The sequence below is a fragment of the Lampetra planeri genome, chromosome 5, assembly GCF_965212315.1.
Source record: "Lampetra planeri chromosome 5, kcLamPlan1.2.h2, whole genome shotgun sequence".
NCBI classification, from domain to species: Eukaryota; Metazoa; Chordata; class Hyperoartia; order Petromyzontiformes; family Petromyzontidae; genus Lampetra; species Lampetra planeri.
Genome location: NC_136111.1, coordinates 14,450,978 through 14,468,190, shown reverse-complemented (window position 1 = coordinate 14,468,190; position 17,213 = coordinate 14,450,978). Strand labels below are relative to the sequence as shown.

The following is a 17,213-nucleotide window of genomic DNA, read 5'->3' as shown; positions in this document are numbered from 1 at the left end:
AGTAGCATCCTTGACAAGTCTCCTCCATAGAGGCTGATCTTGACACTGCTGGTACCAGTCATCGACTAGTCCAGTCAGCTCCACATCCTCCTATACCATATTAGTCCATCTCTTCTCTAGCCCATGCCGTGCTCGTTTAGCCTCCTTTATCCAGCCAAACAGAACCTGCTTGGACATGCGGTGACTGAGCATGCGGGCTACGTGATCTAGCCAACGCAGCCTCGGTTTCCGGAAGAGCTGACTGACCAAAATGTGTCCAGATCTTTCAAGAATTTGTGAGCTCTTCACACAATCCAGCCTGGTTAAACCCAGGATAGATCGGAGGCAGGCCAGCCTAAAGGTTTTAAACTAGCGCAGATGTTCGTTCAGGTGGGTCCACATTTCATGAGCATAGGGAAGGGGGGGGCATAACTGTGGCCGAGAAGACCCAAAGCTTCATGTTGAGCAACAGCCTAGGTAGTTTCCACACAGTGTTACGCAGCCAGTGAGACCTCTGCTATCAAACCGGAGCTGGTCATAAGCACACTGCCCGAGTATGGAAACATCTCCACTCCACAACTTCCCTGCCAATGAGAAGTTGAGCTGGTGAAGTATTTGATGACATAAAATACCCAGGCAGGTTCTTAGTTTTGGAGGGGCTGATGATAAGGCCCCGCCTCTTAGTAGCATGCTCCACGTTCAGCAGCAGTGCCTCATAACTCCTTCTCTGAGTGAGCAGAAATCACCAAATTATCCTACCATTGTGTCTGTACCAGATGGAGATTCCTCTAATACAGCCATGACAGGTTTCTCGAATACGTGGTTGAAAAATATGTTAAATACTGTAGGCGCCGGTGTAAATCCCTTTTGCACCCCAAGGTGAACAGGAAATGGCTCTGACTTTTGGCCACGTAGCTTTACTCGGGCCTGCCTACCATCATGAAGGTTCTTAATGATTGTGAGCAGAGAGTCAGGGACTCCGAAAGCACAAAGAACAACCCAGAGCCCAGGCCTATTGATGGTATCATAGGCCTTGACCAGGTCAATAAAGCAGAGATGTAGGTCCCATTGGAATTGCCTATACCTCTGTTGTAGCAGACGGACAGAAAATATGGCGTTTTTGCAGGACCGCCCTGGCCTGAAACCACATTGGGGCTCCGCAAGCTTCTCAGTGTGCCTGACAAGGGGAAGTTGTTGTGCCATATAGGGCAGTCTGCAGATAAGCACCACCCTCCCTCAGCAGTTTGCTTGGGAGATCATCTCTGCCTAGCGCTTTTCCTGGTCTCAGACTCCGGATCGCCTTCCATACTTCCTCTAGACACACACGCCCTAACACACACTTGCGCACATGATGGTTCCTGTCTGCCGAATACAGTTGCTTGCCCTCACGCTGCAGCATGAGAAGCCGGAGCTCGAGACCCGCAAGACGGAACTCCTCTGCCAGGAAGAGGAAAAGAAAATCCAGCTCGCTCTTCTGGAAGACTCATTGTTGGAGGTGATGCTGACCAGTTGCTGTTGTTAGTTTTTGAGTATTGTTCTGATTTATTTACTTTACCAATTACATCCCAGTCACCTGGTTAGCATGTGGCCTTTACTTTAGACAGAGCCACACCTCTCCACTTTGTGGAATTAACCTCGAAGTAATGTCATTAAAACAAAAATCACTAATAAAATTCAATTATTATGCTATCAATAGTTAGATGAGAGCCTCTTTCAATGATTTATTTCATATGCATGGGACCTCTGAGTCAGATTAATTTTGTAAGCAAACCTTTCAAGGCTCTGCTTTATCATAATTATGAGATGTCCCACAACTGGGAGGCACTGCCACACCGACCACCGCATCTCCAGAGGTCAAAACATCCTGCCTTATGAAGGCATGTAGAGATGTCTTATGAAAGCCATCTTGCCAATGGCCTCCAGTGATCTTCCCTGCCTACCACCAAAAACGCAGGCACTGCCGTTATGAATGTACTTTGTATGTATGTTGAACTTCTTTCACACCATATGGAGCTAAACTTTCTAATCGGAGTTGCGGGTGAAGGACAACAAACTGAACACAAAAATCAGTTTAAAAAAATTCGTTTTCAATCCATATTTACAAGTGCATAGCTCCAGTGGCTTGTTATTATCGGAAAGAATAGGATTCCAGATGGTTGCAGAAGTGCATCTGAAAGCATGCGATGCAGTGACCATCGTTGTTTTATGGTTAGCAAAAAGGATGACCGGAGTTTGCATGATGGTTTATGCTCCTTGATAAGATTAGCAAGGTATTGTGCAGAGGTGTGGACTCGAGTCATGTGACTTGGACTCGAGTCAGACTCGAGTCATGAATTTGATGACTTGCGACTCGACTTGGACTTGCATAACAATGACTTTGTCCCACCTATGAGATGTGGACTCGAGTCATGTGACTTGGACTCGAGTCAGACTCGAGTCATGAATTTGATGACTTGCGACTCGACTTGGACTTGCATAACAATGACTTTGTCCCACCTCTGGTATTGTGGTTCATTTGTGGCAAGCATTTTGTGTGCCTTGACTTGGCATCAAGCTTTCTTACATGCCTGCTCATACCAGAGTAAGATGCATCTATTCGCCCAAGTGGTCAGGCAAGTCTTTTAAGCTGGCTGCCCCATTTGTCTGACGCCGTATAACACAAACACCAATTGTTTCAATAGAATGATAGGACTCTGGTCAAGTCCTAATAACGCAATCTTCTCTGCTGATCTGACATGAATAGAGGTTGGCAGAATTGGATGGCTCGACCTCGTATATTCCCTATGGAACCTAAAGGACACATTAGGTAGAAATCCGCATCACAGATGCAGAAATACCTTATCCTGGCAAAGAAAGAGTAGCGTCAATCCATGGTTATTCATATAAAAAATCAACAAGAGATATACTGAAGAGAAAATGATGGGCCAATACCCGTCCTGTGTACGATGAACATACCCTGATCATTACTGCAGGTGTAATTATTATATGCGCTGTCTGCTTCACATTGCACATTGTGTGCTAGCGTCAGGGTCCGAAGTTTCAAAATTTTAAGATTATCCGCAAATTACTCAATGGGGATTATACAATCATCGCCCCCCTTCCTGGTAGTCTAATGCCCCAGGTCACTCTTGCAAATGAGACTATTTTGGTCTCTTGAGTTCTCACCCAGTTAAACAAAATAAGCATAAACTTGAACTCGTGCGGCGAAAAACTAATATATGGTCAGGCTGCGAGAGAAATGTTGTTGTACAGCCTGGGCTCGCCCAGAGAAATCAGCTGTCACTGATGGATGTGCAATAAAAAAAATATATATCAATATAACTATGAAAATAAATACTTTGATCTCTGTATAGTATTAACAACGTATTTTTATGATTTTTTTTAATTAAATAAAGTTAACAAAAAGAAATATTGTTAATTCATAAAAAGTTGTACTCACCATACCAAGATTTAAAAGTCAAACAAGTGAGAAAACTAATTTTGACTTAACTTTCGTGACTGCAGGAATTCATATTCTTGGGTTCTTTCGGTAAAGTCGCGTAGATAGAAAAATAATGATAAAAAATAAAGTGTTTTTATTTTATTTTTATTATTTTTATTCACTTTATTTTTTTATTTTTCTATCTACGTGACTTCAACGAAAGAACCAAAGAATATGAATAAGTGAGAAAACAAATATAAAACCCACTTTTACAAGTATATATGTTGAACTTCTTTCACACCGTGCATAGCCAACCATGCCAATCGGAGCTGCGTGGGAAGGACGACAAACTAAACACAAAAGCAGTTAAAAAGGAAGGAGTTTTAAATCTCCAGTGGCTTCTTAATATCGAATATCGAACGGAAGAGAGTTCCAGACGGCCGCAGAAGCACATCTGAAAGTGCACGATGTAGTGACCGTCCTTTGTTTGATGACTATTCAAATGCCACTGCGAGGATGACCGGAGTTCTCGTAATTTTTTTTGCTCCTTGACGAGATTAGCAAGGTATCGTGGTTCATAATAATACCATTCAACATTAAAATAAGATATGATATCACAATATAATTGTGCATGATGTGACATCGTGTTGCATATTGCGTTAATTACATCGCGTTACTGTGTTTTGTGTGTGTGATGTCACAACATGTCATGTTTTGTGTGATATCACAAGACCATTTTTTATGGACGTTGGTTTGCCATGTTGTGTTGTATCCATTTGTGTCTCTGTTGACATCGTTGTATCATGTGTTGCCTTGTGTAATCTCTTGTGTTTTCATATCGCTTTGCGTTTTCACGTCACGTTGTGACATGGTGAAGGGATGTGTTGTTGCATCATGTCTTGTCCTGTTGCGTTGTGTTGTGTGACAGAGCCTGGCCACGGCACGAGGCAACGTGCTCGAGAATCGCGCACTCATCGATTCTCTGAACCAGACCAAGGCAAGCAGCTCTGTCATCGCCAATGCCCTCAACGCCGCCCTGCAGCTCCAGGGGGCCCTCAACCAGGTGGAGACAGAGACGTGCAATGCATGCACAAGTTGACGCATACACATACAGACAATAGATAGACACATTTTACTTAAGACCCAGGGACGTGTGGAAAAATGTAAACATTGATATGCAGACCACATTGACACCTTGCCGCATAGACACGTGACACATACACATTTGGACACAAAAAAGCAAGGAGCATAAATACACAGACACATGGAGACATGGAGACATAGACACATGGAGACATGGAGACATGGAGACATGAACTCAATGATCATGCACGTATGTCTCAGGTGGTTCATGATCTAATTTAGTTTATATGTATGGAGCACCTTCACTCAAGGCACTTGACAGCTTACAAAACGATGACAGAATGGAATGATGTATGTATTTTGAACTTCTTTCGCACCGTACATAGCCAACCATGCTAATTGGAGGCACAAGTGACAGCGATCGAGGGTACTTAGGGATCACGAAGGGGTAGGGGAGGGATGGAAACGAGTGGAGGGGCGAGGGAAAGGAAGAGAGTGGGCAAGAGAGAAGATGAGCTCAACCTTATAGGATAAATGTTGGGAGATGTCCAGAGCATAAGGAGAATTGGGAGGAGAGGAAATGGTAGAAGCAGAGGGATGGAGCAAGTTATTGATGGTGGAAAAGAGTCGTTGAGGATGAGGGGCAGGAGAAGAGATGAGGGATAGGAAATGGGACTGTTGTGCAGATTCAAGATTTGCAATAATTGGAGAAAGAAGAGAAAGATAAGGTGCATGGACCTGGGTTGAGGGGGGAGCTTTCCAGCGACGCTTGGCTTTGCGAACCATTTTGGGACAGTACGCCAGCACTTATGCAGTTTCTCCCTCCTTAATGCATCTTGGCCTCTCAGGCATATATCAAGCTCTTAGCCATCCATCCTTAACACTTGCAAACCCAGTCTATTTAAAATGTTATTCCATTTGTGCTATCATTGTCATTGAGATGAAGAAATTTACTTTTGAAACTCAGATATCAGAGTATCACCCCATGTTATAAAGCACCTTTTGAGATGGTATCACAGCTCTACATCTGAGGGTCCTTAAATTGCCTCTCATGCACGCTAGTTGGTGCATATTATTACATGCCATGCTATAGATGTGTTCATAGCATTCGTTTGAGGAGCTGGACTATTTTTATTTTATGATTTTGTTTTGCTAATATTGCGGACTAATTTACCTGGTTAAACAAAAATGCTGTTCTTGACTTGAATACACAAAATTTCTTTATTATTTCTAATGCGACCAATCATTGTCTCTCCCTCTCTAATGGGTGCTCCGTGTCTGCCAGGAAAGGGATGCATTCCTGCCGCTGGCTGAGAAAGGCAGTTCCATGTTCTTCATAATGGCCGATCTGTGTAAGATCAACCACATGTACCGCTACAGCCTCAACGGGTTCCTGCGCCTCTTCCAGCGTGCCCTGCATGCCACATCGGTAAACACACACATACAAGTATCCATATAGAGTCCACAGACAAAGATCCCAAATATGGCATACACAGACCGTTGGGGCAACTGCCGTTTAGCGAGTAACAATGAAGGCTGGGATGACTGATCGGGATGACTAGCAGATGCACCAACTGTGCCACTTGACTGTGCTTTAGCTGCCTGGCGCTCTGCTCGTTGTGGGCGTCGCTCATCCACATTTGTGTTGCTGGAGGGCAGCTACCTTGAACTGCCCAATAGCCTCTCAGGAGCCTCCTCTACAAAAGCCAATGTCGACACCACTGGTAACGAATTGTCAGCAAGTCCACACATCTGGTGCTGCAAGATGGTGGAGCTGAGTTGTCTGGCAAACAATTCCCGCCTCCTTGTAGTAACAAGTGGTAACATTGTGGTGCGTGGACAATGCCATTTGGGGACAGGCTACTATTATTCAGATGATTACCCCCATGGCACGCTCACATCCACCACAGTGACAAACATGGGCGGTGATCCACTACAAAGAGATAGTAACCCCCTTCTCCACCATTCTCCAATGTTTAGCCATTTGAATATCTCTCCTCTTCTTAAATAGTGCTTTATTTAGCTAACTTGTTATTTGTGCTTTAAGATAACTTGTTTGCTATTTGCTTTATTATTTTGTCTCCCGCTTTCATTGCACTATCCATTACAAAGACGAGAAAGTGTAAGACAATTATCCCAACCGCTGTAATTAATACAGTTAAACTTCTCGAAGCTGGACTTGAGTAAGCTGGAATTCGCACCAAGCTACAAAGGGTCTTGGAAATAAGTACATAATATAGCATTATTAACCTTGTGCACGAGAAAGTCTCGAGCTATATACATGTCCTGTGCATAACTGGAATTTGATTTGCACCGTTTACAAATTTCTTGTTTCCTTTGTTTCTTAAATAAAATTAATGTAAGAATTGAGTTCCCTTAATATTTTGTTACAAGCCTAGAAAATACTCTACATGTGTACATGTGTGTGTGTGTATATATATGTGGGCACACACCTGTGTATGTACGGCACGTGTATGTGATCTGTGCAAAAGGTGGGAGAGAGCCCGGAGGGTCGGGTCCAAGCGCTCATCGCCTCCCTGCAGCGCCTGGTCTTCGAGTCTGTGAGCCGATCTCTCTTCAAGGTGTGGCTTATTTTCCTCAATTATATTCTGATATTTCCCCTTGAAGAAATGTCCCTTTCCAAACTATTGCAGTGTAACGTGTGTCAGACGATGATTCTGGAAGATGATGTTACGGAACTACGTCTGAAGTCCCTTTCATATTATTCTTACCTATACTAGGGGCACACATTTTAATACCTTGCAAAGAATGTTGCATTTCAATCAAACTAAATGTTTAATTCTCAAAGTTGGAATATGAGATGCAGTTTTTTGGCATTAAATGCAGGCCGAGCCGCATCGACTCAATCCATTTGACAACCTGGTTTAATCACCAGTGGCTGAAACCCAGATGGAAATCCAGGATCTAAGCAGTCTTGGCTCAGTGCTCTGACTCAGTTTTAGCCCCTTAAGCCACCCTTCTACCTCAAGGCGATTGCTTTCTTCCACTGTTATACCATTTTGAATTACAACATTTGCGAAAGTTACTCTTTTCACTCATAATCAACGTTTTTGGGTTTAGATCGCGTTATTTATAAATGTGTCGTAACCCTCCACCACCTGACACGGCCAATCAGTAAAAAAGTGTCACGTTGACAAAAGACAAATTAGTTCACTGCTTTAGCCCACCGGTGTGTTGAAGTGCGAAACCACAACATTTACAATTTGAGTACGACGTTTCGCTGGCAATTGCATCCAGCATCATCGGGCAATTCGCCAGAATGGCGAAATAACGCGATCTAAACCCAAAAAAGTTGATTATGAATAATATTGGTCGCGAAAGCCTACGTGTTACTCTTTTCACGTTATAAGGTCGTACTGAGTGTATCCATGAGTGCTGTAACTTATCAATGAATTTGGCTACTAGCTATGGCTATGGATGTATATGAAGCACTGTAGCCTCTGTGTAGGTCTTACCGTGATAACTGCTTCCTCTTGCCTTTTATACATCATACATAAAAAGCTAGTGTTCATAAATAGTTTATAACAGATATAAAGCATGAAAAGAGCTCTCAGCATCTTACAAACACTGACATTACAACACCAGGCTCACTCTTTGAAGTTCCCCTGCCAGAGGCCGATGAAACCAGTCTGCACAGAGTCAAAGCTACGATTTCAACAGCAGCTTCATCTCAAACCACCAATTCCATGCAGCCTCTTTTATTACCTGTCAGAGCACTGAGCTAGCACAACTGACTTCATAATTTGGAATCCCAGACACTCTGCCATTATATTTATGATAACATAAAAATGCTCATGCATACTACATGTTAGACCCAAGTCATTGACCTCTGACTGGTGCTGCTGCTGTTTTGTTCATGTTTTTGTATTATAATTATTCTGAATTATTAATATTATAGTTGGATGACTCAGGTGGTTCACATTGGCAAATGTCAGAACACGAAACCAGCAGCATTGACATGAGCGCCTGGGTTGGAATTCAGCACTTATCTCTCCCCTGTGATTAAGCCATGATTTATGATCTCAGACCATTTTTTCATGGACGGCACAAGAAAATATGTCAATTATCACTCAGTACCACAGATCAAATTTACCACTGTGCATTGATTTCATGTTGTATCTAACCTCATGTCTTCACCTCTGGGACTTGCATGAAGCTAATGGCTTTCCTCCTTTCAACTCTGTGCTATCCCACAGCATTATTTTGATTGTTGATTTTTTAGGTTTCTACCATGGATATATACTATATTCATCATTCACATTGTGCTTAGAGCACTCGAATCATAGTCAGGTGGTTGTGAGGTCAAATCCAGGTCGGCGCAAAATCCCTGCATGGTGGATAAAATCAATACCACCTTGTGAGAAGTGGGCCAGTTTCTTCATAAGTCTTGTTTGTCCCATGGTGGGGTCAGTCTCTACCCTGGGAAGTGGAATTGAATTCAGTGGCTCAGAGCCACCAACAGAGATGGGCATTGCCCCACACTTGTCTCAGCATGGAGAGAATAGTGTAATTATTTATCACTTTTAAGAGAGTCTTGTCTGTGTATGTATGGCCTCTTTTTAAAATGATTTTGGTGTAAAATAATCTGTGTAACTATAAGCCCTACAGCTGTCAATGTAGAAACATGTGTCAACTAAGGACATTGCATTGACCCTCCCAGAAAATCTAATTGTGGAATTAATGGATTTAAAGACATTGAAAATGATTGGCTGCATGACATGTGGATGGAGCGTTCGACTCCCAATCAAATAGTTGTGACTTCAAATTCTGCTCAAGGGTGAAGTCATAATCGTTGTTCTTTGCTGCAACTAGCCCCTGCCATGGGAATTTGGAATTTACTTTGCTTACTCAGAACCACCAAAACAGATGAGCACTGGTCCATGTATGGTGCCTTTTGGCACCGTGATTGCATGCGACTTCCCAATGAGTGCTGGTTGTGGGCATTTACCTTTTATTGAAAAATAGCTTTGTAGCTCATCGGATTCCTACTCCATAAATATTTTGATTCAGATTTTTTTTAAATCATGGAAACACATTGATTTTGGACATAAACATGACACGGTTAACTCTGACTAGATCTATTTACAATGGAACAGAATGGAATGCCTTTGCGTTCATGCAACTGACACGCACTTCTAGGTCCCAGACCTGTATGGGGGACCGGTACAAAAATTCCAAAGCAGACAATGCATCCTTCCTATATCTGTCTCTACATGAAAAAAATTATAGCATCATCATCATTAGACCTCCTTTGCCAGTACCAAAATATACTAATAGGGGTTTTCCCCTTTTTTCTGGCAACAAAACGGAAACCTTTTTACAAGGATTCATGTCTGCATTAACCACAATACTTGCAGTCAAAATGCAAACAAAAAACACACTTTGATAATATATGCATGGTCCTTGAAACTGATTGGTCCACACCAGAGACAGCTTTCTTTCTTTTTATATCTATCATCATCATTAGACAAAAGCTGTCTCTGGTGTGGACCAATCAGTTTCAAGGATCATACATATATTATCAGAGTGTGTTTTTTTTGCATTTTGACTGCAAGTATTGTGGTTAATGCAGACAAGAATCCTTGTAAAAAGGTTTCAGTTTTGTTGCCAGAAAAAAGGAAAAAACCCATATTATAATAAAAAAAATAGTTTTTTTACACATCTTAAATGGATGCACTCATCAGGAATATCATTATTATTGAACTTACAGCACTAGGATCCATTATACCTAGCTTTGATTCCTGGCCATTAAATCAATAGTAATTCGAATCTATACTTGACGTGTGGCTTTGGCTTACAATGATTACCTGATGCAGTCCTGGAGGGACAAATATGACCAATCATATTGCTGGCCACACATATTCCATGCTGAATTTAAAAGGTGTTCACTTACAGAATTTTCTCCTATGGTCTATAAAGCTATGCACATGTGTGTACAGGCCGATCAGCTTGTGTTCGCTCTACACTTGGTTCGAGGGCTTCACCCAGAACTCTTCCAGGAGAACGTAAGTAGTCCACGTGCATTCCCACATATATAATGTATTCAAGTAACCTCCATTTATTTACATGTGCACCTCATGAATCTTATCCACTATGGTATGCTGTATTCAAGGAGCATAAACCATCACGTTGACTCTGTTCGTCTTCACAGCGGCTTTTGGTTTGCCATCGAACAAAGACGGTCACTGCATCGTTGCTTTCAGATGCGCTTCTGCGGCCGTCTGGAACCCTCTTCCTTCCGATATTAGGAAGCCACTGTTGCTATGCACTTTTAAATATAAATTGAAAACTAATTTATGGGAACCTCATTTGCCAGTAAAAATATGATAATTGGTTCTTTACCCTTCTATCTGGCAACAAAACTGACACCTTTTTACAAGGAGTCATGTTTGCATAGACCGCAATACCTGCAGTCATAATACAAACAAAAGAACATAACTCTGATAATGTGCACTGTCCTTAAAGTTGATTGATCCACACCCGAGACAGCTTTCCTTAGAGCCTAGTCTCATATGGGTTGGACCAGATGACGCCAAAAGGCGCACAACTCAAAGACAATGCACCATCAGAGTATGAGAGCTCGGGGCAAGCATCTACACTATGGGAACCTCATTTGCCAGTAAAAATATGATAATTGGTTCTTTACCCTTCTATCTGGCAACAAAACTGACACCTTTTTACAAGGAGTCATGTTTGCATAGACCGCAATACCTGCAGTCATAATACAAACAAAAGAACATAACTCTGATAATGTGCACTGTCCTTAAAGTTGATTGATCCACACCCGAGACAGCTTTCCTTAGATCCTAGTCTCATATGGGTTGGACCAGATGACGCCAAAAGGCGCACAACTCAAAGACAATGCACCATCAGAGTATGAGAGCTCGGGGCAAGCATCTACACTATGGGAACCTCATTTGCCAGTAAAAATATGATAATTGGTTCTTTACCCTTCTATCTGGCAACAAAACTGACACCTTTTTACAAGGAGTCATGTTTGCATAGACCGCAATACCTGCAGTCATAATACAAACAAAAGAACATAACTCTGATAATGTGCACTGTCCTTAAAGTTGATTGATCCACACCCGAGACAGCTTTCCTTAGATCCTAGTCTCATATGGGTTGGACCAGATGACGCCAAAAGGCGCACAACTCAAAGACAATGCACCATCAGAGTATGAGAGCTCGGGGCAAGCATCTACACTATGGGAACCTCATTTGCCAGTAAAAATATGATAATTGGTTCTTTACCCTTCTATCTGGCAACAAAACTGACACCTTTTTACAAGGAGTCATGTTTGCATAGACCGCAATACCTGCAGTCATAATACAAACAAAAGAACATAACTCTGATAATGTGCACTGTCCTTAAAGTTGATTGATCCACACCCGAGACAGCTTTCCTTAGAGCCTAGTCTCATATGGGTTGGACCAGATGACGCCAAAAGGCGCACAACTCAAAGACAATGCACCATCAGAGTATGAGAGCTCGGGGCAAGCATCTACACTATGGGAACCTCATTTGCCAGTAAAAATATGATAATTGGTTCTTTACCCTTCTATCTGGCAACAAAACTGACACCTTTTTACAAGGAGTCATGTTTGCATAGACCGCAATACCTGCAGTCATAATACAAACAAAAGAACATAACTCTGATAATGTGCACTGTCCTTAAAGTTGATTGATCCACACCCGAGACAGCTTTCCTTAGAGCCTAGTCTCATATGGGTTGGACCAGATGACGCCAAAAGGCGCACAACTCAAAGACAATGCACCATCAGAGTATGAGAGCTCGGGTCAAGCATCTACACTATGGGAACCTCATTTGCCAGTAAAAATATGATAATTGGTTCTTTACCCTTCTATCTGGCAACAAAACTGACACCTTTTTACAAGGAGTCATGTTTGCATAGACCGCAATACCTGCAGTCATAATACAAACAAAAGAACATAACTCTGATAATGTGCACTGTCCTTAAAGTTGATTGATCCACACCCGAGACAGCTTTCCTTAGAGCCTAGTCTCATATGGGTTGGACCAGATGACGCCAAAAGGCGCACAACTCAAAGACAATGCACCATCAGAGTATGAGAGCTCAGGGCAAGCATCTACACTATGGGAACCTCATTTGCCAGTAAAAATATGATAATTGGTTCTTTACCCTTCTATCTGGCAACAAAACTGACACCTTTTTACAAGGAGTCATGTTTGCATAGACCACAATACCTGCAGTCATAATACAAACAAAAGAACATAACTCTGATAATGTGCACTGTCCTTAAAGTTGATTGATCCACACCCGAGACAGCTTTCCTTAGAGCCTAGTCTCATATGGGTTGGACCAGATGACGCCAAAAGGCGCACAACTCAAAGACAATGCACCATCAGAGTATGAGAGCTCGGGGCAAGCATCTACACTATGGGAACCTCATTTGCCAGTAAAAATATGATAATTGGTTCTTTACCCTTCTATCTGGCAACAAAACTGACACCTTTTTACAAGGAGTCATGTTTGCATAGACCGCAATACCTGCAGTCATAATACAAACAAAAGAACATAACTCTGATAATGTGCACTGTCCTTAAAGTTGATTGATCCACACCCGAGACAGCTTTCCTTAGAGCCTAGTCTCATATGGGTTGGACCAGATGACGCCAAAAGGCGCACAACTCAAAGACAATGCACCATCAGAGTATGAGAGCTCGGGGCAAGCATCTACACTATGGGAACCTCATTTGCCAGTAAAAATATGATAATTGGTTCTTTACCCTTCTATCTGGCAACAAAACTGACACCTTTTTACAAGGAGTCATGTTTGCATAGACCGCAATACCTGCAGTCATAATACAAACAAAAGAACATAACTCTGATAATGTGCACTGTCCTTAAAGTTGATTGATCCACACCCGAGACAGCTTTCCTTAGAGCCTAGTCTCATATGGGTTGGACCAGATGACGCCAAAAGGCGCACAACGCAAAGACAATGCACCATCAGAGTATGAGAGCTCGGGGCAAGCATCTACACTATGGGAACCTCATTTGCCAGTAAAAATATGATAATTGGTTCTTTACCCTTCTATCTGGCAACAAAACTGACACCTTTTTACAAGGAGTCATGTTTGCATAGACCGCAATACCTGCAGTCATAATACAAACAAAAGAACATAACTCTGATAATGTGCACTGTCCTTAAAGTTGATTGATCCACACCCGAGACAGCTTTCCTTAGAGTATTATGACTGCAGGTATTGCAGGTATTATCAGAGTTATGTTCTTTTGTTTGTATTATGACTGCAGGTATTGTGGTCTATGCAAACATGACTCCTTGTAAAAAGGTGTCAGTTTTGTTGCCAGATAGAAGGGTAAAGAACCAATTATCATATTTTTACTGGCAAATGAGGTTCCCATAGTGTAGATGCTTGCCCCGAGCTCTCATACTCTGATGGTGCATTGTCTTTGAGTTGTGCGCCTTTTGGCGTCATCTGGTCCAACCCATATGAGACTAGGCTCTAAGGAAAGCTGTCTCGGGTGTGCATCAATCAACTTTAAGGACAGTGCACATTATCAGAGTTATGTTCTTTTGTTTGTATTATGACTGCAGGTATTGCGGTCTATGCAAACATGACTCCTTGTAAAAGGTGTCAGTTTTGTTGCCAGATAGAAGGGTAAAGAACCAATTATCATATTTTTACTGGCAAATGAGGTTCCCATAGTGTAGATGCTTGCCCCGAGCTCTCATACTCTGATGGTGCATTGTCTTTGAGTTGTGCGCCTTTTGGCGTCATCTGGTCCAACCCATATGAGACTAGGCTCTAAGGAAAGCTGTCTCGGGTGTGGATCAATCAACTTTAAGGACAGTGCACATTATCAGAGTTATGTTCTTTTGTTTGTATTATGACTGCAGGTATTGCGTTCTATGCAAACATGACTCCTTGTAAAAAGGTGTCAGTTTTGTTGCCAGATAGAAGGGTAAAGAACCAATTATCATGAAAACTAATTTCTTTTAGAACTTCGTTTTGTGTTTCGTTTGTTGTCCTTCCCCCGCACGTCCATTTACCACGATTGGCTGCGTACGGTGCGAAAGAAGTTCAACATACTGTACATACATACAACCGCTAGCATGGCCTTGGAAGAACTACAAATAAACATAGTTTCAGTGTAATTTTATATTATAAATGGAAGGGATTCCCTCTCGTTTGAGTGTTATTATCAGTATTGTTGTGGATGAGAAGTCCTTTTATGTTAGAGTTACTGTTATTGGCCACATCCTCGATGAGAAGAGTGCCCATTTTTGTAAATCCAGATTCATATATGAGCTATAGGAATTATCTTTTAGTTCAGCATCTGACAGTCTCCAATCATAAGCAGCCATGTATATAATCCACTTCATCACCACACACCATGGTCCCGAAATGTCACAATGCATTTTGCTTCTGCACACAAACTGATTTAATCGCTCCATCTCCACATTGGTCTTCCCCTCTTTGGTGCACTTCCTCCACTGGCTGCAAATTTTTCCAGATGTCACACTCGATGAAGTAACCATAGCACTTTGCAAGATAAACACTGGAAAAGCTGGCATAACTGCCTGCCTTACTATAAATAAAACAAAGGTTGATTTTTGGAAATAATGTGAAGAAATTGTGCAAAACTGATGTTGTGTAACTAATGGTAAAGCACAAGAGAAATGCTGTTTTGAATGCATGGATTTACATTATTTCATGTAAACTTGCATATCGACATGTGTACTGGATGTTACTCTTAAAATTCACATTTATATTCCACCTGTGCTACTCGTGTCGTTCTCTCCCACGCATCTTTGCGGGAGATGTGAAGCGAGCTATAAAAACCTTGCCCTCGCTGGCAATGTTGCATTGGTAAACTGGAACAACAAAAACCGCCCACAAAACTCAGACACATTTTAGACAATTATTTTTTATACACACTGCTGCAGATGCCTATGTTGTGGGCCCCACGTACGCTTAGTTCCCGTACCTCCGATTAGCACGGTTGATTACGTACATTGCGAAATAAGTTCAATATACATACATACGGGAGGTTTCTGCCACCCATAACATTGGGATACCGAGTCATTGGTTCATGAGGTTGCATGCAACCAATGAGACTCATCGAAATTGCCATTGGCCAGCATTACCATGTTTTGTAAGCGCACGATACTGGAAAACATTAATCATTGGATTATATATGAATTCCTTTCAGTGATAAAAAACAAATCCTGTTACCTTTTAATCCAGTGCTGTATTACCAATTCTATATTTGTACATAAATATCTTCCATCAGCAGTTGCTTTGTGCAGCTCATGTATACTCATTACAGGGCCTCGCACGTGCACATTTTAAAAGATATAGTATGTATACAGCACACTTGCATGTCTGCTATCTTAATGTGGAATTTCTGCCACTGGTTCAGGACCAGCAATGTAGTGGAGCTCTGCCCCATGCTCAATTGAGCCGCCAAGATAGACTCTGTCTTGTGTATAAGCACCATACAGACATGCAAGTGTGCTGTATACTCTATACTGCACATGATTATTCACCACGAAGGCATGGACATATATGTAGAGTTTAAGTGTATGTTAAATGTACATATATGGCTTATAATCACATACATGTATTATCATGTGCACTTTATATATTTTTCCGACTTTATTACATTATATATAAATACCCACACATATATAGAGAGTATTAAATAGTATAAAGGTAATTGTTTAAAGCAGCCATGTATATAATCCACTTCATCACCACACACCATGGTCCCGAAATGTCACAATGCATTTTGCTTCTGCACACAAACTGATTTAATCGCTCCATCTCCACATTGGTCTTCCCCTCTTTGGTGCACTTCCTCCACTGGCTGCAAATTTTTCCAGATGTCACACTCGATGAAGTAACCATAGCACTTTGCAAGATAAACACTGGAAAAGCTGGCATAACTGCCTGCCTTACTATAAATAAAACAAAGGTTGATTTTTGGAAATAATGTGAAGAAATTGTGCAAAACTGATGTTGTGTAACTAATGGTAAAGCACAAGAGAAATGCTGTTTTGAATGCATGGATTTACATTATTTCATGTAAACTTGCATATCGACATGTGTACTGGATGTTACTCTTAAAATTCACATTTATATTCCACCTGTGCTACTCGTGTCGTTCTCTCCCACGCATCTTTGCGGGAGATGTGAAGCGAGCTATAAAAACCTTGCCCTCGCTGGCAATGTTGCATTGGTAAACTGGAACAACAAAAACCGCCCACAAAACTCAGACACATTTTAGACAATTATTTTTTATACACACTGCTGCAGATGCCTATGTTGTGGGCCCCACGTACGCTTAGTTCCCGTACCTCCGATTAGCACGGTTGATTACGTACATTGCGAAATAAGTTCAATATACATACATACGGGAGGTTTCTGCCACCCATAACATTGGGATACCGAGTCATTGGTTCATGAGGTTGCATGCAACCAATGAGACTCATCGAAATTGCCATTGGCCAGCATTACCATGTTTTGTAAGCGCACGATACTGGAAAACATTAATCATTGGATTATATATGAATTCCTTTCAGTGATAAAAAACAAATCCTGTTACCTTTTAATCCAGTGCTGTATTACCAATTCTATATTTGTACATAAATATCTTCCATCAGCAGTTGCTTTGTGCAGCTCATGTATACTCA

General features: G+C 41.7%; 1 protein-coding gene across 1 annotated transcript in view; it reads left to right on the top strand.

Annotated features, from left to right (window-relative positions):
- DYNC2H1 (dynein cytoplasmic 2 heavy chain 1) overlaps nt 1-17,213 on the top strand; it is a 186,277-nt gene that overhangs the window by 113,519 nt on the left and 55,545 nt on the right. The window contains exons 71-75 of the mRNA XM_078594604.1: nt 1,355-1,474; nt 4,329-4,463; nt 5,769-5,912; nt 6,976-7,065; nt 10,444-10,509. Of these exons, the coding sequence (XP_078450730.1) occupies nt 1,355-1,474; nt 4,329-4,463; nt 5,769-5,912; nt 6,976-7,065; nt 10,444-10,509 (555 nt within the window). The remainder of the gene's footprint in view (nt 1-1,354; nt 1,475-4,328; nt 4,464-5,768; nt 5,913-6,975; nt 7,066-10,443; nt 10,510-17,213) is intronic.